The sequence below is a fragment of the Bubalus bubalis genome, chromosome 17 (genome assembly GCF_019923935.1).
Source record: "Bubalus bubalis isolate 160015118507 breed Murrah chromosome 17, NDDB_SH_1, whole genome shotgun sequence".
Taxonomy (NCBI): domain Eukaryota; kingdom Metazoa; phylum Chordata; class Mammalia; order Artiodactyla; family Bovidae; genus Bubalus; species Bubalus bubalis.
The window spans coordinates 64,801,895-64,824,556 of NC_059173.1; the positions used below are offsets into that span (position 1 = coordinate 64,801,895).

Below are 22,662 nucleotides of genomic sequence, written 5' to 3' on the forward strand. Positions count from 1 at the left end.
ATGTGTATATATGTATGTATATGTGCTCAGTCGTGTCTAACTCTTTGTGACCCCGTGGTCTGTAGCTCACCAGGCTCCTCTGTCCATGGGATTCTCCAGGCAAGAATACTGGAGCGAATTGCCATTCTCATCTCCAGGGAAATGTTCCTGACCTGGGGATCAAACTTATGTCTCCTGCGTTGCAGGCAGATTTTTTACCACTGAGTCACCAGGGAAGCCCATGTATGTATATGTGTATGTATGAAACTGAACAAGACAATTTTAAATGTTTTGATAAAAAAAGCCATGGAACAACCATAAAATTTCCAACTGATTATTAATCATAATATTTCCAATTTAAATGACTGATTTTTAATATCTTTGCATGGAACCATGAAAGATGTCCAGTTTGCATCACATACAGTCCAAGAACTCATGTTGGCTCAGGTAAATAAAATACTGGGTATAAAAAGCAGTTATAGAATTCTTATTATCATTATTATGGTTTCATTGTTTTGACCAACTAAGTTTTAAATACCAATACTGAACTAATACGTCTTGTTAGCTAGACAAAGTATTATAGTTCAAGGCACAGGTAAGGTGACTCAAAAACTCCATGCCTCCCCATCAGATCAGCCTAAAAGAGATATGATTGCATTTTGTATGTTTAGAGCTAAGTTCAGAGCAGCGGGACAGAGAGATGAACAGACTATTACAACTGAATGAAAGTGAACTGGAAACGGCTCTGCTCCTGGTCAGACGCTGATCGGTGTGTGTGCTCTTGGGGAGCGTGCTTAACACCTTTGGGCGGAACACAGGAGATACTCTGAGGGAGACCCTCGGGCAAACCAGGTGAAGTATTTTTCCACTCCATTCTCAATGCCATCTTGTTCAGAGATTTGGAAGGAGAGACAGACTGGGTCAGCAAGTTCTGTTTAGGTGTGGGATGGAACCCAGCCCAGTCAGAATCGAGAAGTATAAACAAACACACAAAGATGCTCTTGTTCTTGCCTCACTCTTCAGAGCAATGCTGTGAAACAGGACTTTCTGCAGTGATGGAAAAGTTCCCTTTCTGGGCTGTCCGATACCACAGTCCCTAGTCATAGGTGAACACTGAGCCATGCAACGTGGTTAGTGCCACCAGGGAACTGAACCGCAAATTTTATTTCATTTCAGTTAATGCGAACAGTCATGGGTCTGCCATGTGACTAACAGCCCCTGTGACAGACAGCACAGCTTCAGAAAAAAAGGCACCAAGTTCATCTTTGGTGATCTGTTACTAGAAGACACCAAAAAACGCACTCATTTTGAAGGTCCTGCAGGCTTACCTTTGGAGCCACTTAGCACGAGGCCGAGCTCCGCGCAGACAGCAGCACAAGTGATCTCGTAGTCATGGCCTGTCAGAATGGCCCGCGGAGTGGCGGTCTCACCTTTTGGGGGAAAAAAGATAAAAAGAACACATTAATTCAAGTTCAGGTGGGGGGTGACCTCCCTCTACTCAGATTAAATCACCAATAATTTGCTCCTAATACCCATGATGCCTAACCTTTAATTTACAGCTTTGGAAAGAAACGTGTGTCAGCTGCTCAGTCGTGTCCAACCCATTTGCGACCCCATGGACTGTACCCCACCAGGTTCCTCTGTCCTGAGGATTCTCCAGGCAAGAATGCTGGAGTGGGTTGCCATGCCCTCCTCCAGGGGATCTTCCTGATCTAAGGATTTAATCCAGGTCTCCTACATTTGCAGACAGGTTCTACTGTCTGAGCCACCGGGGACTTTGACCCAAATCCTATTTTTAGGTGATGATCTGTACTCCATGCTAGACTTTGTTGCTCAATTTCTGAGCTTTACAGGATGATCAAGCAATGATAGTTTAAAACGGAAAAAAAATAACACAAAAATCTGCATTATAACTGCCTCAGATACTTTTGCAAATATAAATATGAGCCCTCTGATGAGATGATCTGTGGATGAACAATAATAAAGTACGGAATGTGGTGGCTTCCTCTCCCCGCCCCCTCAGCTGGCCCTACTCCTCCTGGGCCACTGAGACCCTTGTCTTGGTGAGGATGGTCTGAACTGCATTCATTGTGTCTCAAAGCAGCTCAATTCAGTTTAGTCGCTCAGTTGTGTCCAACTCTTTGCAACCCCATGACTGCAGCACGCCAGGCTTCCCTGTCCTTCATCATCTCAAACACACGTCCATTGAGTCGGTGATGCCATCCAACCATCTCATCCTTTGTCGTCCCCTTCTCCTCCTGCCTTCACTCTTTCCCAGCATCAGGGTCTTTTCCAGTGAGTCAGTTCTTCCCATCAGGTGGAGTTTCAGCTTCAGCATCAGTCCTTCCAATGAATATTCAGGATTGATTTCCTTTAGGATTGACTGGTTTGATTTCCTTGCAGTCCAAGGGACTCTCAAGAGTCTTCTCCAACACCACAATTCAAAAGCATTAATTCTTTGGTGCTCAGCTTTCTTTATAGTCCAACTCTCACATCCATACATGACTACTGGAAAAACCACACCTTTGACCAGATGGACCTTTGTCAGCAAAGTAATGTCTCTGCTTTTTAATATGCTGTCTAGGTTGGTCATGGCTTTTCTTCTAAGGAGCAAACATCTTTTAATTTCATGGCTGCAGTCACCATCTGCAATGATTTTGGAGCCCAAGAAAATAAAGTCTGTCACTATTTCCATTGTTTCCCCATCTATTTGCCATGAGGTGATGGGACCAGATGCCATAATCTTAGTTTTCTGAATGTTGAGTTTTAAGCCAACTTTTTCATCCTCCTCTTTCATTCATCTTCATCAAGAGGCTCTTCAGTTCCTCTTCTGCCATAAGGGTGGTGTCATCTGTGTGTCTGAGGTTATTGATTTTTCTCCCGGCAATCTTGATTCCAGCTTGTCCTTCATCTAGCCTGGCACTTCCCATGATGTACTCTGCATATAAGTTAAATAAGCAGGGTGACAATATACAGCCTTAACGTACCCCTTTTCCTATTTGGAACCAGTCTGTTGTTCCATGTCCAGTTCTAACTGTTGCTTCTTGACCTGCATACAGATTTCTCAGGAGGCAGGTCAGGTGGTCTGGTATTCCCATCTCTTTCAGAATTTTCCAGTTTGTTATGATCCACACAGTCAAAGGCTTTGGCATAGTCAATAAAGCAGAAGTAGGTGTTTTTCTGGAACTCTCTTGCTTTTTCAATGATCCAACAGATGTGGGTAATTTGATCTCTCTGGTTCCTCTGCCTTTTCTAAATCCAGCTTAGACATCTGGAAGTTCCTGGTTCACGTATTGCTGAAGCTTGGCTTGGAGAATTTTGAGCATTTGCTAGTGTGTGAGATGAGTGCAGTTGTGTGGTAGTTTGAGCATTCTTTGGCATTGCCTTTCTTTGGGACTAGAATGAAAACTGACCTTTTCTAGTCCTGTGGCCACTGCTAAGTTTTCCAAATTTGCTGTCATATTGAGTGCAGCACTTTCCCAGCATCATCTTTTAGGATTTGAAATAGCTCAACTGGAATTCTATCACCTCCACTAGCTTTGTTCATAGTAATGCTTCCTAAGCCCCACTTGACTTTGCATTTCAGGATGTCTGGCTCTAGGTGAGTGATCACACCACTGTGTTATGACCAAATGCTGCTGGTCAAAAAATTAACTAGTGCTTTTTTATGATGGTTAATGTGTTCTCTGAAATGTCATACAAATTTATGTGCATGCCTGTGTTTTGGGGGTGGGAGGAAGGAAAAGAGGTTTTCTTGACAGCACACTGACCCACACCAGGAGAGCACCTCTCCTTTAAGCTCTCCTTTAAGACAGTCTGGCCTCTGTGCTCTGGGCCGCTCTGCCCCAGGAGCCTGCAGTTACTTCACGTCTGTCTGGTCGTCTCGCATAATTAACGCAGTGCGTTTACTGACTGCATGATGCAAGGTTAGGTCCCCACTGTGTCCTTCCTGGCTTTGGTGACTCTGGGTGCTTCTGAGTGAAAAGGTAGCATGTCAAACTCTGCACCACACTGGCTGCGCTCCATGCAGGTGCAGGAACTGGTTTGCATGCCGGGTGACTGACCAAGGAGCCTTCAAATGACATACCAAAAGGTCAGGGGGTAAGTGCAACAAGGGCCTGGTTTCTTTGACTCAGTTTTAAAACTTCTGGGGGGAGAGAATGGGCTTCCCAGGTGGCGCTACTGGTAAAGAGCCTGTCTCCCAATGTAGAATGTATAAGAGACATGGGCTCGATCCCTGGGTTGGGAATATCCCCTGGAGAAGGGCATGGCAACCCACTCCAGTATTCTTGCCAGGAGAATCCCATGGATAGAGCGGCCTGGCAGGCTATGGTCTATAGGGTTGTAAAGAGTTGGACACAACCGAAGTGACTTAGCATGCAGCATGCATGCATGGGAAGAGAAACCCACCGTAATACAAAGTTAACTTCAGATTTTCCAAACCAGAAAGCATTTGTTACACAAGCAGCTATTTTTTTCCCTTTAAAAGTATATTAATTTGTTAGGAAGAGAAGCAAATAATGCAAACCTGTCTGAACTACTTAACCTTATGCTAGAGGTAAGTCTTGCCACTAAAAATAGAAATAATTTTTAAAAATTACCAATACTTTAACCCTGATTCATGGTTTCTTCCCCTTTCTCAAGACGCTCTATATTCCACAAAAATACCATATGATGTTATATTTTTGAAATTAGTGTCTAATTATATCTATTGGCAACTTTCTCAAAATCAAGAATTAAAATCATTAAGATCTAAGGAATATATTTTCATTGTAATTGTTCCTTTCTGTTTTCATAAGGTACTAATTTCTGGGATGCTGTCACTTAAGCATGCCAATGCTAACTTTTTTGTTTGTTTGTTTTCTAGATCTAAGAGTATTTTCTCAGAGACATGGAGAGGAAATGAGAAGATTGCTATCAATTAGATTTCTTTCTTTAACGTAAGAGTTGAAATACTGAGAATTTTCTAAGACTGTAAAGTTAGAGTTTAGGAAGCCTCATGATTTATCCCATAAAGTGAATTAAGATATAAGCATTCTTTTTTGTAAACTCATAATTAAGATTTTTGTAACTATGCTTTACTAACAAATACTAGTTTCTAATAATCCACACCGTACCAATCATTTTTCCCTCCACACATCAGAACACACAGGCACATACTGTGTCATTTCAAAACCGAAAGAGGTTTTTCTTTTCCTTGGGCTTGATCTCTAAATAAGACCTGTTCAGTGCTAGGACTCTGGCTTCAAAGTTTGGCAAAATGCTTCCTAACCCAGGAAGCAGATTAGACAGCTCAGGAAATACAGGGGGGAGAAAGAGGAAAAGGAGAGAAAAAGAAAAGAAAAACAACAAATTGAAAGCATAAGGGCAAACGATCATTGGGTTCTACTTAGGTAACTGGTTTCACTAGATTTTTTCCAGTAAAAAAATAAAAAAGCCCCTGCTACTGAACTTTCCCCCACTTCAGGAAACGCACATTAACAACCTCTACAAGTCCACGTACAACAATACAAGAAGAGAGATCATTTCCTCTAAGAAAAGCTATTTCCAGTCTTGTTTAAAGACTAAACTTCGTATTACCCTTTACTGTATGGGGTGAAGACAGGATACTCTTTACATTTTCTCATTAAAAAATATGCTCAAAATAAATACTGGGATTTTTGTAAGTTTCTATAAACCGAATGTTTTACATATTACAATTTCACTGTAGCAAACAGAATTATATGATGTGAGATTTAAGTCCAACAGGTCCAAAGTGGTAAGTTCAACAGATATTTTGGGGACCCCTTGGAATGAAATTATGAAGGCTAGACGTGATGATGGGGGAAGGGAAACGCAGACTTCATACTGGCTCACAGAATCTATTTATTTCTCTGTGGTTACATTATCCTGCAATATAGCAATAACATTCACATATCGATAACAATACATATACATGTCTATGTCTATGTGTTTGGAAAGCCTAGAAAGGAAATCTGGGAACCATGTAAGACTCGCACTGCAGCGCTCAGCTAAATTTGCCCCTCCCACTACCTATCAACATACAGAGTTAATACCTAGCAGGGAAATTCAGCTCAAATAAGACAACACTGGCCACATATTACCTTTTCAAAGACTCCAAAGCTATGGCCATCTTTCATCGAAGTCTCTAAACTGAATATAGAGCAGGGGGAAAATGTCTTCTGAAAAACATCGGGTTAATTCTTTGATAAAAATTTGCAGTAGTTAGTGGATACAAAAAGTCTTCACTTTTGCTTTCTGAGATAGTGGGATCTACCAAAAGCTATAGATCATAAAGCAGAACAGATTCCCTTAAGAACCTTTTAAAGTCTTACTGCTTGAAAAATCGTCATGGCTTTCAATAAAGCTGAAGAGAAAAATTTATCTTGCTGCTAGTTTAAGGGGCTGCACTTAAAACTCTTCTTAAAGAAAAATAAAAAGAGAAAGAGGATAGACTTCTTGGACTGCTTTGAAAAGCTTGAGCAATTACTTCAAAGGAAAGGGTGTCTTTGTCCGGAGAGCAGGTTTATGACTACTGATGCAAAGCCTAACCAGAGGCTGAAAAGGACACTCAGTGCATCTTTATGGATGGCCTTAAAGGAAGATGAGCAAGTCAAAGGAGATTAAAGGCTCCAAATCCTGCCACAAACACCAGGACACATCAGTTTTTACAGATGTGCTTTTCTCAGTACATAACAGGGAATATCAGTTACTAACTTACAGACGCCATTATAACAATCCAAGTTTCATTTAAGCAGCACAAGATCTCCATAATACCCATTAAGCATTTATATTCGACCTATGTTTTAAAATATTAGGTGAAATGTTTTACACCATTAGGCAGAATAACAAATGCTGCTATTAAATGTGTTTCTTTGGTGCTCTCATAACACTAAGTGTATTTCTTCATCAAATGGACTCTGAACCACTTAAAGTTATACCTGAAAGAAGAGACGGAGGAAACAGTAATTTCTCTGGTATCCTGTTCATAAATATCCAATGAGAAAAATATTTCAAAAGATCTGTATCCATTAAGGCAAAGAGAATTAATAAGCCAGGTAAAAATAGCCCTGACATCTATTTCTGGCAAACTTTGACTTGCATTTTTAAAAATGAATAAAGTTCTTGGTATTTTGGCCATCATCTCCTCAGTCTTAATGAAAATTAAATTACTTTCAAAAGGCACTGCAAAGTTCTCATTAGCAGTTGAAGTACGTTGTTACTAGCAGAGAGAATCCACTTCATTCATTTACCATTTTCGTACCATCTATCATGAAATGAAGAGCAGGTCAACATTTCCTTAGTTTTAGTTTTACAGAAGTAAAATTAGCTCTTTCAATTAAAACTTAAGTTTAACTACTCCCGGGACAGAGGTTAACATTCCCCATTTGTTTATTCATTCATTCCTTTAACTCCTTCACTTTAATATAACATTTACTGAGTATGTATTATGTGCAATGCACTGTGGAAACAAAGGCAAGAAAATATGACCCTGAATATGTAAATGATTTGATTTTAAATGGTCACTGGATAAGGTTTTGTTGACCTTACTATAAGCCTGCTAATTACAAATATCTATTATTGGGAAGATCAAAAAGCTGCACTGAAGTCCAAACTATTTATTATAACTTAATTTTTATACAAAATACGTATTTACCGTCAACTAATAAGGTTTTTCGGAGAAGGCAATGGCACCCCACTCCGGTACTCTTGCCTGGAAAATCCCATGGATGGAGGAGCCTGGTAGGCTGCAGTCCATGGGGTCGCTAAGAGTCGGACGCGACTGAGCGACTTCACTTTCGCTTTTCACTTTCATGCATTGGAGAAGGAAATGGCAACCCACTCCAGTGTTCTTGCCTGGAGAATCCCAGGGACGGGGGAGCCTGGTGGGCTGCTGTCTCTGGGGTCGCACAGAGTCGGACACGACTGAAGTGACTTAGCAGCAGCAATAAGGTTTTTAAATAAAAACAACCAATATAATTTTCCAGGTTAGCAAAATCTAATACCCGTCTGACCTCTTAGAGACATAAAACAAAATATGAGACCTTGCTTTAAAAAAAAAATCACTTCAATAGAGTATTTATTTTGAATGAAAATGTAAATTTAAGGACCTAAATATATAATTATTACATATATATATAGGTTTAAGAAAATCTAAGTATTATATATACTTGACATTTCCTAAAACTGGATACTTCTGTTTTGCACATCTTTTATTCCATTTTAATTACATTTTTACTATAAAGCATTCATCAATGAAAAAATTCATATGAAAATTGAAGGCTAAGGTTTCTCATGTGGCTCATCATAATGGTACATCAGGAGAGGAAATGGTTTTTGTGAAGCAGATGAGGTTAGTTGTTAAATGTTTCTTAAATCTTTCCATTAACTTTCTAATTTTTAAATTGGAATGATAACACTACATTTTAATTATACAGTTCAGTTCAGTTCAGTCGCTCAGTCGTGTCCGACTCTGTGACCCCATGAATCACAGTACACCAGGCCTCCCTGTCCATCATCATTTCCCGGAGTTCACTCAAACTCATGTCCATCAAGTCGATGATGCCATCCAGCCATCTCATCCTCTGTCGTCACCTTTTCCTCCTGCCCCCAATCCCTCCCAGCATCAGAGTCTTTTCCAATGAGTCAATTCTTCGCATGAGGTGGCCAAAGTATTGGAGTTTCAGCTTTAGCATCATTCCTTCTAAAGAACACCCAGGGCTGATCTCCTTTAGAATGGACTGGTTGGATCTCCTTGCAGTCCAAGGGACTTTCAAGAGTCTTCTTCAACACCACAGTTCAAAAGCATCAACTAGAAATTATTTAAGACTTGGTCTATTTATACCATCTCTACCAACCTTTCTTCCTCTTTTCCTTTCACTATGGATTTTTTCCATTGTTTTGAAAACATGTTGATTTTGTTGAACATATACATTACAGAAAACAAGTCATGGCTGCATTTAGAATATGACAACCAACAATAAAATCTGGTAGCTTCCTCTTGTAAATATTAGAATTATTAATATAAGACAGTATAATGTTGATTTAAAACTCAATAATACTAAGTTCTTGATTTATAACCTTTCTCCTTTCTATGATATATACTATATATATACATCATATAAGTTTATATGAACTTGGGCTTCCCTGGTGGCTCAGAGGTTAAAGCGTCTGCCTGCAATGTGGGAGACCTGGGTTCGATCCCTGGGTCAGGAAGATTCCCCTGGAGAAGGAAATGGCAACCCACTCCAGTATTCTTGCCTGGAGAATCCCATGGACGGAGGAACCTGGTGGGCTCTCAAGAGTCTTCTCTAGCACCCCAATTCGAAAGCATCAGTTCTTCAGCACTCAGCCTTCTTTATGGTCCAACTCTCACATCCGTACATGACTACTGGAAAAACCATAGCTTTGACTATATGGACCTTTGTTGTCAAAGTGATGTCTCTGCTTTTTAATATGCTGTCTAGGCATAGAAAAAAGTCTGGAATGATAACTAGTAAATGTAAGCAATCTCTTCCTGCCCTCAATCTAGTAAGTTCTCATAGTTCTAGAAAGATCTAGAAAGTAGAGGCATACTAATATTCTCTCTGTGCCTCATCTATAAAACAAGAATAACAACAGGACTGGGCTGCCCACGTGGCTCAGTGGTAAAGAATACGCCTGCCAATGAAGGAGATGCAAGAGATATGGATTTGATCCCTGAGTTGGGAAGAGCCTCTGGAGAAGGAATCCCCACTCCAGTATTCTTACCTGGAGAATCTCATGGACAGAGGAACCTGGTGGACTACAGACTGTGAGGTTGCAAAGAGTCCAACACGACTGCACACACACACATGACACACACATGCGCAACACCAGGACTACCATGAGGACTGACGAGCTACTATGTAAAGTGCTGGAGCTGTGCCCAGCGTGCAGGGAGCACTCAATGAACACCAGCTAGCAGCGGCAGGATGATGCATATTTTCACCCTCTGTTGCTCACCTCTTTTTTCTAGCAAAAGTACAATATCTGATCCTGTGACACATAAACACCAATTACAAATGGTTCTTATTACTATTTTTCCCGTCAGGGAGGAAAATATACCTTCATTTCTAGAAAGTAGACTATGATTTCTCCCATTCCTCTTTTTCTTAGATTTTCCAACGTTCTCTAACAATCCATTTAATTCTGATACAGCCAGAGCATGGAGCTGAGAGCAGGAAGGGAAGGTACATTACAATAACTAGGTATTTTCCTACCCAGTAAAATATATTTATTGTCTCATTATCAGAATAATATATGCTCATTATAAAGCATTCATATAATTTAGTAAATTATGAAGAAGAAAATGAAAAAATACCTCTAAGTTCCACTAGCTAAAATGACCATTGCTTACATTTACCAGTTATTATTTCAGACTTTTTTCTAGCCTAGACAGCATATTAAAAAGCAGAGACATCACTTTGACAACAAAGGTCCACATAGTCAGAGCTATGGTTTTTCCAGTAGTCATGTATGGATGTAAGAGTTGGACCATAAAGAAGGCTGAGTGCTGAAGAATTGATGCTTTTGAACTGGGGAGCTGGAGAAGACTCTTGAGAGTCCCTCAGACAGCAAGGGGATCAAACCAGTCAATCCAAAAGGAAATCAACCCTGAATATTCATTGGAAGGACTGATGCTGAAACTGAAGCTCCAATACTCTGGCCACTTGATGCGTGAGCCCACTCCTTAGAAAAGACCCTGATGCTGGGAAAGCTTGAGGGCAGGAGGAGAAGTGGGCGACAGAGGATGAGATGATTGGATGGCATCGCTGACTCAATGGACATGAGTTTGAGCAGACTCTGGGAGATAGTGAAGGACAGGGAAGCCTGGCGTGCTTCGGTCCATGGCATCGTGAAGAGTTGCATACGACTGAGCAACTGAACAACAGCAATATACAACACAGTATACAAAGCATACACTTACCGACACAAATATTTAAAATATGTCTTATTATATCTGTAGTTTGGTGATCTCTGACACTTACCAATTCAGAGAGCATATACTTTCATGTCAATATCACAATTCATAATACATTAATGGCTATACAGTCTTCCATCACGTGGGCATATCAAACTTAACTTGTGTACTTCTTTTATCCTAGTTTTTTGAGACTTTTCACTTGCCAATTCCCCACAGGCAGGCTGGTCTTTGGCTCTAATTCTTTGATAGCTTCTGTAGTTGCATATGTGTGTCTGGAAACATCAACATTATAAAACTCTGCCTCCAAAGAGAATGTAGATACTTAGAAAAGTTGTTGAAATCTTATCCATATTTGTTGATGTTTAATATTATGATTTTTATAAATACGAAAATAAAAATGGATAACTATTTTTATCTATCTATCCTAAATTTCCAAGTCACATAAAATTCTTTGTAATTTGTCCTCCTTAACATTTTTAACTGGAGAAGGAAATGGCAACCCACTCCAGTATTCTTGCCTGGAGAACCCCATGGATTCCAGAGGAGCCTGGTGGGCTACAGTCCACGGGGTCGCAAAGAGTCGGCCACGACTGAGTGACTTCACTTTCACTTTAACATTTTTAACATTTGCTAAAGATACATAAGTAAGGCATTAATGAAAAGTATAGAGGATTTTCACATTTTTAGCAATTTGAAATACCTGGATTTGACACCAAAGGCAAAGACAACAAAAGCAAAAAATAAACAAGTGAGATTACATCAAGCTAAAAACCTCTGGACAGCAAAGGAAACCATCAACCAAGTGAAAAGGCAACAGACGGAATGGGGGAAAATATTTACAGATCATAATACCTGAAAAAGGTTAATATCCAAAACACATGAAGAATTCACATAACTCAAGAGAAAAATCTAACTTAAAAACGGACAGAGGATCTGAATAGACTTTTTTTTTTTTTTTTTTTTACAAAGAATACATACAGGTGGCTAAGAAGTACAGAAAAGGGTAACTCAACATCACTTATCACCAGGGAAATGCAAACCACAATGAGATACCCTCACATCTGCTAGACTGGCTTTATGAAAAGGACAAGAAATAACAGGCTTTGATAAGAAAGTGGAGAAAGGGGAATCCTTGTGCCCTGTTGGTAGGAATGTAAATTGGTACAAACACTATAGAAAACAGTATGCAGTTTCCTCAAAAAATTAAAACTATAACTACCATGTGATCCAGCAAGTTCACTTCCAGGTATAAACGAAAGCACAAATTCGAGAAGATACTTGCACCCCATGTCCACTGCAACATGATTCACAATGGCCAAGACATGGAGACAGCCTAAGTATCCACTGATGGATGAATGGATGGACGGAATGCTACACACACGCATGCACACACACGTGCGTGCACACACACACACACAGTGGAATATTAGTGCTACACACACATGCACACACACACACACAGTGGAATATTAGTCATAAAAAATAAGTGAAGCCTGCCATTTGTGGCAATATGGATAGACTTTAAGGGCATTATGATAAGTAAAATAAGTCAGACAAAAACAAATACTTTATGATCTCATTTATGTGTAGAATTTTAAAAACAAAAAACACTAACTTCAAAGATACAGAGAACAGACTGCCAGAGGTGGCTGCCAAAGGTGGAGAGTGGGAAAAATGGGCAACAGTGGTCTAAAGGTACAAACTCACTTACAAAATGAGTAAGTCTTGGGAATTTAATGTAGAGTACTCTCGCCTGGAAAATCCCATGGACGGAGATGCCTGGTAGGCTGCAGTCCATGGGGTCGCTAGAGTCGGACACGACTGAGTGACTTCACTTTCACTTTTCACTTTCATGCACTGGAGAAGGAAATGGCAACCCACTCCAGTGTTCTTGCCTGGAGAATCCCAGGGATGGGGAAGCCTGGTGGGCTGCCTTCTGTGGGGTCGCACAGAGTTGGACCCGACTGAAGCGACTTAGCAGCAGCAGCATGGTGAGTATAGTTAATAATCATGTTCAGTCACTCAGCTGTGTCCAACTCTTTTTGACCCGATGGACTGTAGCCTGCCAGGTTCCTGTGTCTATGGATTTTTCAGGCAATAACACTGGAGCAGATTGCCATTTCCCCCTCCAAGGGATCTTTCCGACCTAGGGATGGAACTCACATCTCCTCTGACTCCTGCATTGGGAGGCAGCTTCTTTTCCACTGACCCACCTGGGAAGCCCATTTAATAATACTGTATTGTATATTTGAAAGTTGCTGAGAGAGTGGATCTTAAAAGTTCTCACATTGGGAAAAAACAGTGTAACCGTGTGGTGATGGATGTTATTTAGATAGTGTGGTGATCCTTTGCAATTATACAAATATCAAATCATGATGTTGTACATCTAAAACGCATATAATGTTAGATGCCAACTATATCTCAATTAAAAAAAGAGAAACTTCCTGACCCTGCTCACCCTAAGGAAATATAAAAGCATTCTCTCAATTGTAGAAAGTTGTAAGCTATGAGAATAAAAGCTAAAAAGCTCAAGAGTAATGAAGACCTGAGCCATGAGAGGCAGAAGGAATTCTAAGGATTTTTTTCCCTGTGTAATTTGCTGTATGACTCAGGGAATTCAAACCAGGGTTCTGTACCAACCCAGAGGGAGTGGGAAGGGGTGGGAGGTAGGAGGGAGGTTCAAGAGGGAGGGGACATATGTATACCTATGGCTGATTCATGTTGATGTATGGCAGAAACTCTTACCATATTGTAAAACAATTATCCTTCAACTAAAAATAAATAAATTTAATAATAAATAAAAGCAACAAAACAAAAACCACTTCAAATCCAAAATACAAAGTTTGACCAAACCCATTTGAATGTGAAAAAATTACTTTTAAAAACAGGGCAACTGTAAAAGAAACCATCAGGGACATTTACTACCTAATTTCATATAAAAGCGTGTCTGTTCACGAATTCTCAGGACTAAGGCATAATGTAAGGCACATATGCACAAAGATGTCATATAACTTCTCTAAAGAAGCAAACTCTTTGAAAGTCAATCTAATATGTTGTTCCAGGAGGTCTTCATTAACCATATCCTTAGTAGTTCTACAATAATATACATCCCCCACACAACATTCTAAAAGCAGAAGACTCCTGACTTTAGGCTTAAAAAAGGAAGAGAGGGGAGGAAGTAGCTTGAAATTTCAGAGTACATCCAGTCTCAGTTAAATGAAAGGAGACATATTTACAGTTTTCTTTGAGAGCCTACACTTCATTGACTATAGAGAATTTGTAGCTTCTAACTAATGGGTAATTCCCGCCATTGTTTGAAATTAAATTTCCTATCTGAGCATAAAGTATTAGACAATTTTCTTTGGTGTCGCACTATTAAAGTGTTCATATGAAGATACCCAGTTCCAATTTGAAGGGATAAATCATCTGTTCTTCTGTTCTCATATTTATATGGCAAGAACCCATGGGTTGAATGGTAAAGTCATTTTTTTCTGCAACTAAACAAGGTAAATAAATGTGATATATTGGCACATCACCCCACCACTCTGCATATGGTGCACATTAAGGCTGTATTCATTTGCCATATGAATATAATTCCTTTTACCACATCTACTATTAGTTACAAGCAGTAAATACAGAGTTGTTTTGCTGGAACGGGAGGGCCTGCATTACATCATGGGGCACCAAACATCCTGGCCCTTCTGGAGAATTTCATAGACATAGCTTTAATGTCACCTGAACTTGAACACTGCCAACATATTGCTTCAAACCATGCTTGATGAATTCTTCAAGGAAAAAGGGGAAATACAGGGCAATCTTAGTGCAATAGCGCAAACCACAAGGAATGTTCTTGATGAGATATATATGGAAGAAGCCATGTTCTAGACAAAGAATCAGATTGAGTCATATCCCAGATATAAAAAAAAAAGTTCCAAACACTGCTTTCATAGTAGCTGTGAACATAAGGAAACTAAAGTTAAAATATCATCCAAACAATTTCCTCCAACTGTAGCCTACTGAAGACCTGTGATTAATAAGAGTTCTTCTTATTACAAACTGTGATGCTTTGTTTCATTAGGTATATATCGTGCTTACTTTTTCCTTAAACAAAACACTGATTATAACAGTCCAAATGCAGGTTAGTGCAGGGCCAAAGAAGAAAGAATGTTATTTCTTTTACAAACTCATACAGTTCAACACATATGTACATATCTTGACATTTGTGAACCATAAATACTATACCACAGGCAATTAAAACAAAGTACACCTGTTTTAACAAGTACTGATTTTTAGAGCTATCAAGCCCCCCAATGCGTCCAGCAGATGGCGCTCTAGGACACCTACTTCTCGTGTCACATCCACCTATATTCTGGCAAGACAAAGAATAAGGATTTATCGGTAGCTTCAGTAAAGCGTAGTAGGCTTTATTATAAAAAGAACATAATTCCTAAATATGTGCGCAAAAATATACATATGCATAAGCACATGTGCACAGAGACAACCAGTAAATAAGTCACACCTGGACATACTGTGATACCACTTTTCTTAAAGACTTGATGAGTAGTCTATGTATATCAGTGGTATTTATGGTTACATGGCAAGATCATTCTAAATTCATTAAAAAAAAATTTAGAATGCCTTAAAGTTAGAATTCATTTTTAATTATAGCAGGGATGTCTCATTAGGGTGATACTAGTAAAATTAACAACAGTAGGATTTACGGTAATGACTTAAGTGATTGATGAGAGTGTAACAAAATGAAGTTTTCGACAGAGAAAAAGCAGGGCAGCCATGGCATACAGTACTTTAAAAAACAGCTCTGTGGTCTGTTAGTGCTAGCCTTATGGTTAATAAAACCTTCTTTCTAATTAATGGTGCTGAAATATTCTTAACAGAATCTTGTTATGAAAAAAACTTTTTTTTTTTCCAGCAGACGCCATTCCTATAAAGGAGAAAGCTGATATAGATTAGCATGTCTGATTGCAAAGAAGAAAAAAAATGCCACCTTTCAATCAAATCAAAAACAGAATGTGAGAATGGAAAACTACTTTACTGAAATACTACACACACCATCTATGCAACACCTCACAGTCAGCGACTGTTTGTTTCTAAAGCTATTCAACTGTGACTTTTAAAAAAATTACTCAGATACCTAAAAATGCTTAATAAGCACTTACATTTAGATGCTTAATGAGAATTTGATTTTAAGTTTATGATCTAATACAATACAAAAACGGTGAATAACTCTTCTGTGAGTTTTCATTTTGATTACAAGATCATTTTAAAGTTTAAAGTAGTTAAATGTCAATTGAATGTATCAGGGAACATTTTCTTCAAAATTTGGAAATGTGCAGTCTGGATAGCATTATTGTGAAGGAAAAATGAGTATTCCAGGAAAGCATTTTGGTGGACAAAATCCAGTTTTAAACATAAAGGGTATGAGGGCAAAGAGATATGCTTTCATGCAGAAAACATCTTTTTTTGAAATGTTCTTGGTTAATTTTATTTAAAAAATCCACAACTAAATGGAATCCTATCTTAATTTTTCTTCTCATTAAGAAAACTGCATTCCACAGGAGGTAACTATCACAAGACAATAGAGTCAAAAATGAAAAACTATCTGTCATACAGGAAAACAAGGCTTTTGCTATATAACCTAGTCAGATTTCATAAAACATATGCATCCTTTTAAAAGCCTCATGTTATACTATATACAGGTTTTATCCAGTTTGAATTAGCATGATTTTGCCTGAGTAATGTGCTTATTAACACTAGATAACATGAGTTAAAAAAAAAAAAAAACAACTAATAAACCTAATCAACTTTACATACAGCACTAACATTAGATTTGTAGGTAATGCCATAGGCTTATGACACTAGCAAGTAAAATTGCTAGCTTATTGTTATGATTTTTGAAATAAATAAGTAATATGCTTGGATGAGGCCTATAAAATGCAGGAAAGGCAATCAGTCTAGTTTTTTTTTTTTTTTTTGAAAATTACCCATTTTCTTTCCAAGAGAAAAGTCTAAATTCAAAACTTTAAGTTGAGGCACTGTATGTATCTACAGACCACGTCGGAGTTATGTATATAAAAGCCTGGCTATCTCTTAAATGTCAATTCATCCAAGAGCTACAACATAGAAGTAAGCATAATTTAAAATTCTTCATCCAAAAATCTGTGACTTCATGTGGAGCCATCAATGAGCCACAGGCTTAAAAAATGTGAACCAGCTTGCATGAGTGCTTAAAACAGCTCACACGCAGTACAGATGTCTTTGTTTTTGTTTGTCATTGTCTTTTGAAAAGCTTACACTGGTTTATTCATTTTTCCATTCTAATGTGTGAAATTCTCATTATATGAAAAAGTGCCTATTTGTCTTTTTCTCAGATTCACCCTTCAAAGTTAAAGCAAAATTCAGTTGGGACATCAGACATTACAGAAGGACCCCAAAGGATGAGGTTCGCTGTGAGAAAGGTAATTTATCAAGAGTCATTACACTTCTTTAAAATTTTTATCAGATGTGCTGTTAAGTTATTCTTTTATTTTTTCCCTTGCATTACCAGCATTACTAGGAGTTAATGTCCACCACACTGCAGACAATGAGAAGGCATAGATGAAGTGCTTTATGGAAAATACAACATTATAATATCTACTCTAATACCAGCAAGATGGTGTTCGTGTGGTGATTTATTTGCTCTGAAGCGTTCTGTGCTTCTGATAACACCTTAAGTCGGTTACTATCGTTGCTTTCATTTTACAGACAAGACAGCACAGCACAGCATAGAACTTAGCTGTGTCTTACTCTAAACTCCACGATATGGTCAGTCCTACTTGATTCATTTTTATAATGTCATGGAAATAAAAAAATCATCTTTAGGTTGATTTATAAGGTATTTAAATATATATATTTATCCTTTCTAGAAAAGCTGAATATTTCTAAAATACATTTATTTTAAAATACACTCAAATCTCTGAAATGTAACAACAATTACACATTAACTGCAGCTAGAAAGCCTTTAGCTACTTTTCGAAATACCCATTAGTAATGACATAGAGAACACGGTTAGGTCAAGGAAGTTACAAAAAAAAAAAAAGAACAAAATTTTTTTTCGTTTGGATTGCTATGTGTGCATGAAACATCTCACACTATTTTAAAGCAAAGTTCTTCCTAAATATTTTCACATAAATAACAAAATGGTATGCTTATTGTCTATGTCAAATCTAGGTTTGTCTGAGACAGTTTAGTGGATCTCAATAACTGAGTTTATGGAAACAGGGAAAAACGAAATTGAAAGTAGTCGCTCATCTTAAAAGGCCAGAAAAGGAGGAAGGAACAGAGTATGAGGCTCCACAGAGAAAAGGACATGAAGCACTTCTCAAAAGAATGCGAAAAACAAAGTTCCCTGAAGCTTACAAATTTAAAGTTATTACTTTAATTACATATAGAACAGAGATGTTGTGTACATACGTGAAACACACACATGTCCACACTAACCTCCCTATATAGGCACACACACTAAAGTTGCTCTGACTACTATTACCCATAGCATCAAAGCCGTAAAGTTACTTTTCACATTTAATTTGTGTAGGGAATTGTCCATGTTTTGATTAAGAAATACATATTAGAGGTTCATAAAATAAAAACTTTGATTCGCCATCACACCAAACATAATACATACAAAGCAGAAACAGTGTTGGTAAAAATACTTTGCATATACTTCTTTTAAAACTGTACTGGCTGTTGAGTAAATTTTTAAAAAAGGTTTCACTTTCATACAAATAATATACATTTAATAAGCACAGCTTTAATAAGTCAATTCAAAATATGATGGACTTAACATAATCAGGCTGTTTTATAATTTGGGACTGAGTGACAGAAGTAAGTATCATAGTATTCAGGTAATCAGCAATACCATGATCCTTCCTTAGCCAAATAAATTGCAACTTGCTTTAAATTAATAAACTGTAAATATTTAAGAGCAGTTAAAATGCTCTACCTATGAAATAAAAAATATAATGCTATTCTTGCAGGATCTCTTCAGTGTTGTCATAATCATTTTAATTAAATTCTCGTTTTTCAGGTGGTCCTTTTAATTGTTTTTTCCTACTTCTTAATGTGTTTTTCTAAAGCCATTTCTTTTCTGCAGCTGTGTGTGATTGGTTTTAATGGTAGCTGCTTCCTTTTTTGCCTTCTGTGAATTACAATTTTAAATGGTTACACATTTTTTGTTTTACTGCCTTCAGCATAGTTTCATAAAGATGTTTAAGGCTGTTGGTGAACATTTTCATTTCCCATTTGAGAAACCAACAGCCAATTTGAATATTCCATATTGGCCTTTTATGACCCGTTTTATCTTTTAATATGTAAATGAAAGCATATTTTTTCTAAAGACTGGTTTGTTTCCATGAAATTATAATTTTTTTTGCTCTTTAAAATAGGAATTCAATAAACAATATGTGATTGCTCTTTTACATTATATCTTATTGTTTGTGAATTAAACTCTTCTGTTTTATTTGGTGACAGCCATTTCCAAGGAAGGACTAGCATTTTCAGATAAGAATAACCAAACACATGAAAATGAGATTTTATCCTTGAATTTGAATTATCATTGGTCACAAAATGTTAATAACAAGGTTATCTAGAGCTTTCTTAAATTATAACTAAGAAATTAAAATTACTTGATACTTCAGTTTCACTTTCCCCATGATGAAATAGGTAAAACTTCACTGCAAAATGTTATTATACATCACTTGTAAAAGTTTACTTATAAATTGTACTTACTTCCCGGGTTATCTCCAATACCACTGCTTTTTCCATTCCAGTACCACAGCAGAAGGGTTGCATCACGTGACCCTGACAGAATGTAGCAATTTCCCCCGATATACGACTCCGAACGAGTGAGGCAAGTGACGACATCCCAATGGCCAAACACCACTTGGATCAATTTTCCTGAAATACAAAACAAGTTTCTTTTAAACTGCTATTTAAAAAAACTGAAAAACTTTGCAGTGATTGTTTACCTTTTAAAAAGATAATGAAGATAATGAAGTTGTATTAACTCATATTCTGATAATTCAGATTTTATAATAAAATTCGATCTGGTTCAACCTAAAAGTTTTCTTTGAATAATTAACGACAACAAAAAGAATCAATTGAACAGTGATAGTAACATTTTTGAAAGACATATGTTAAAACTATTTCAACTAATAATATTATTATACATGGCTCCTAGGAATTACAAATGAATTATGTCTACTGATTAAAGCAGACTCAAGAGAACCCTTATTTGGAACCATTTCAACAATTTATTAAGTTACTCTAAATGATTCAAAACAAAGCAAAACTTAGTTGCCTTTCTGTAAGTACTCTATCACTCAGACTTCACTAATATAAACCTATCTCTGAATCCGTAAAGGCAATTTATTTCTTCTTCTCTTCTCTGAAGTCATCTGCACAAAGAAACTATAAACCACATCCAAGAGTTTCTGCTTTTCAAATCAGGATTACATGAGCTAAATTTTGATAAAAGGACTAATATATTGTGACTGCAATTTGAGCTAGTGCTTCTTTCTTTAATTGTCTGAATGAGGAAAACTCCTGAGGAGAAGGGAAATTAAGATGACAGTTTACCAGTAATGACTGGGGAGGGGGGACCCAGTAAACTTACCATATATCTAGGATGTCAAGCACAGGATGAACTGCTCACATAACAGTGTCAGAAAAAAGTAAAGGTCCCACCTTTTAGATTTTTTGTTTAATCAGATACGGTGTTTGTAATTCATACAAACTTGTCTAAAGAATTAAATAGCTGTAACAGCTCTTCTACTCTACCCTGACCAGTTTCTAGCTAACATTTCTCTCTGAAATGTCTACAGAATCTACAAATTATAATGTCATAGAATGTCTACCTTTAATACTCAGCATGAATGCTTTTATTTTTTCAAATAAGCATTTTTGTAGGGTCATAAAAAATACAATTCAGATGTTCAAGATAAAAACCATTAAGCTGGAAAAAAATTAGTATGCCTAAAATGTTTATATGTTTAACTTGGAACAGATCGTAGCCTATCAAAACCTTAAGGTCTCAACTAAGTATTGGTATCTATATGTATTTAATTTTTCAAGATAATAAATATAACTAAAAGTATTTCCACTAAATTTTTTACATTATTGATTTAAATTAACCCAAAGATATTATAAAGTCTGCAAATTTAGAAATAAATACTGCTTCATCCACATCAGATGGGAAGTCAAATACAGTCTTTTCCCTTGCCCATAGTGTTCTAATAGTAACTTAAGAAAGATTCATAGTATTCTCAAACTGCAAAACTGATTAAAGTACACTTTTGTTTCCTATGGAAAAAGACTTTAGTCAAAGCAGGTATTTTAACTAGTAAGTGTTAAAAATGTTCACTTCTGAATTTCTCCAGCCTTTTAAATTAACACCAGAACGTTTCATTTTAAAAATTAACTTTATCAATAAAGAATATGATAAGGACTCAAGACTTTCTAGAATTAAAAAATGGAAAGAAAATTAAATATTAAAAATATAATAATTTTTTATCATTTCCAATTTATATGAAGGACAAAGTAGAGAGGTTTAGTGGTAGAATGGCTGGAGTTAGAGGGAAGAGCTAACTAAGGACGAGATAAAGGCAGCTGAATGTACTCTTACTACAAGTTAGGAAGTGACAGTCGCTCAGTCGTGTCAGGCTCTGTAACCCCATGGACTGAAGCCCACCAGGCTAACCTGTGCGTGGGATTCTCCAGATAAGAATATTGGAGTGGGCAGCCATTCCCTTCTCCAGGGGATCTTCCTGACCCAGGGCTCAAACCTGTGTCTTCTGCATTCCAGGCAAATTCTTTACCGTCTGAGCCATCAGCAAAGAAGTACTAATTAGGAAAGTGAAAGCTAAATCATAAGTTGTAACTACTGAAAATGCTGAACACCCCATAATGTGATTATGCTTTTGATCACAGAGTATGTACAGTGACTCCTGCCTCAGCCTATACTAAATGCTGAGAGCATGTCAACTATACGAGTGATTTAAATAGGTTACTTAAAGCAGACTCATTTAAGATTTGACAACCATCAATTCAGTGGGCTGTAGAAGTGAAGATGAGCAAAGTAATACATCTAGGTATGTGAGGTCTGTGGCATAAACAGAAAACCCAAATGCTGCACGTACACCAGGCGGCCTGCGAAAGAGCAACTATCTGCTTGGTAACCAGCTCAGTTTCCAGCTAGTGAGAACAAAGGGGAAAGTTTTAGCTGTAAAAGTGGGACGGATTAAAAAGACTGTCAGAATTTCTCAAGACACGTAATAATTTGTTACTTGTCATTAATTAAGTCATCATTCTATGTCTACAATGTCAGCGTTAGGAACATGTATATTCAAACTGGGGTTTCTTTTTTAATTAAAATTTCCTAGTGTTTCAATTTTTGCCCCTAAAAGTTATCACACTTATTTTTCATTCAACAAACATTTACTGAGCACCTACCAACTGCCGAGCATTAGATCTTCTTACTTGTATATAGTGGCAAACAGAGAAACGGTTCCTGCCCTCATCAAACAAACAGAAACAGACATGTAACTGTGACTAGTGTTAACTACTAGAAAAGAGGAGAGAGAAAAACAGGAGAGAACAAACTTAGACTGGGCATCAGGGAAGACTGAGATGACGGGGCGACAGGTAAGTACTTACATCTAAAGAGTTTCATGTTTTAATACAAA

General features: G+C 37.5%; 1 protein-coding gene across 7 annotated transcripts in view; it reads right to left on the reverse strand.

Annotated features, from left to right (window-relative positions):
- LRBA (LPS responsive beige-like anchor protein) overlaps window positions 1–22,662 on the reverse strand; it is a 747,585-nt gene that overhangs the window by 12,148 nt on the left and 712,775 nt on the right. For all 7 annotated transcript variants that reach the window (XM_025267094.3, XM_044930515.2, XM_025267095.3 and 4 more), the window contains 2 exons: window positions 19,709–19,876; window positions 1,308–1,409 (listed from right to left, as the gene is read on the reverse strand). In XM_025267094.3, coding sequence (XP_025122879.2) covers window positions 1,308–1,409; window positions 19,709–19,876 — 270 coding nt within the window. The remainder of the gene's footprint in view (window positions 1–1,307; window positions 1,410–19,708; window positions 19,877–22,662) is intronic.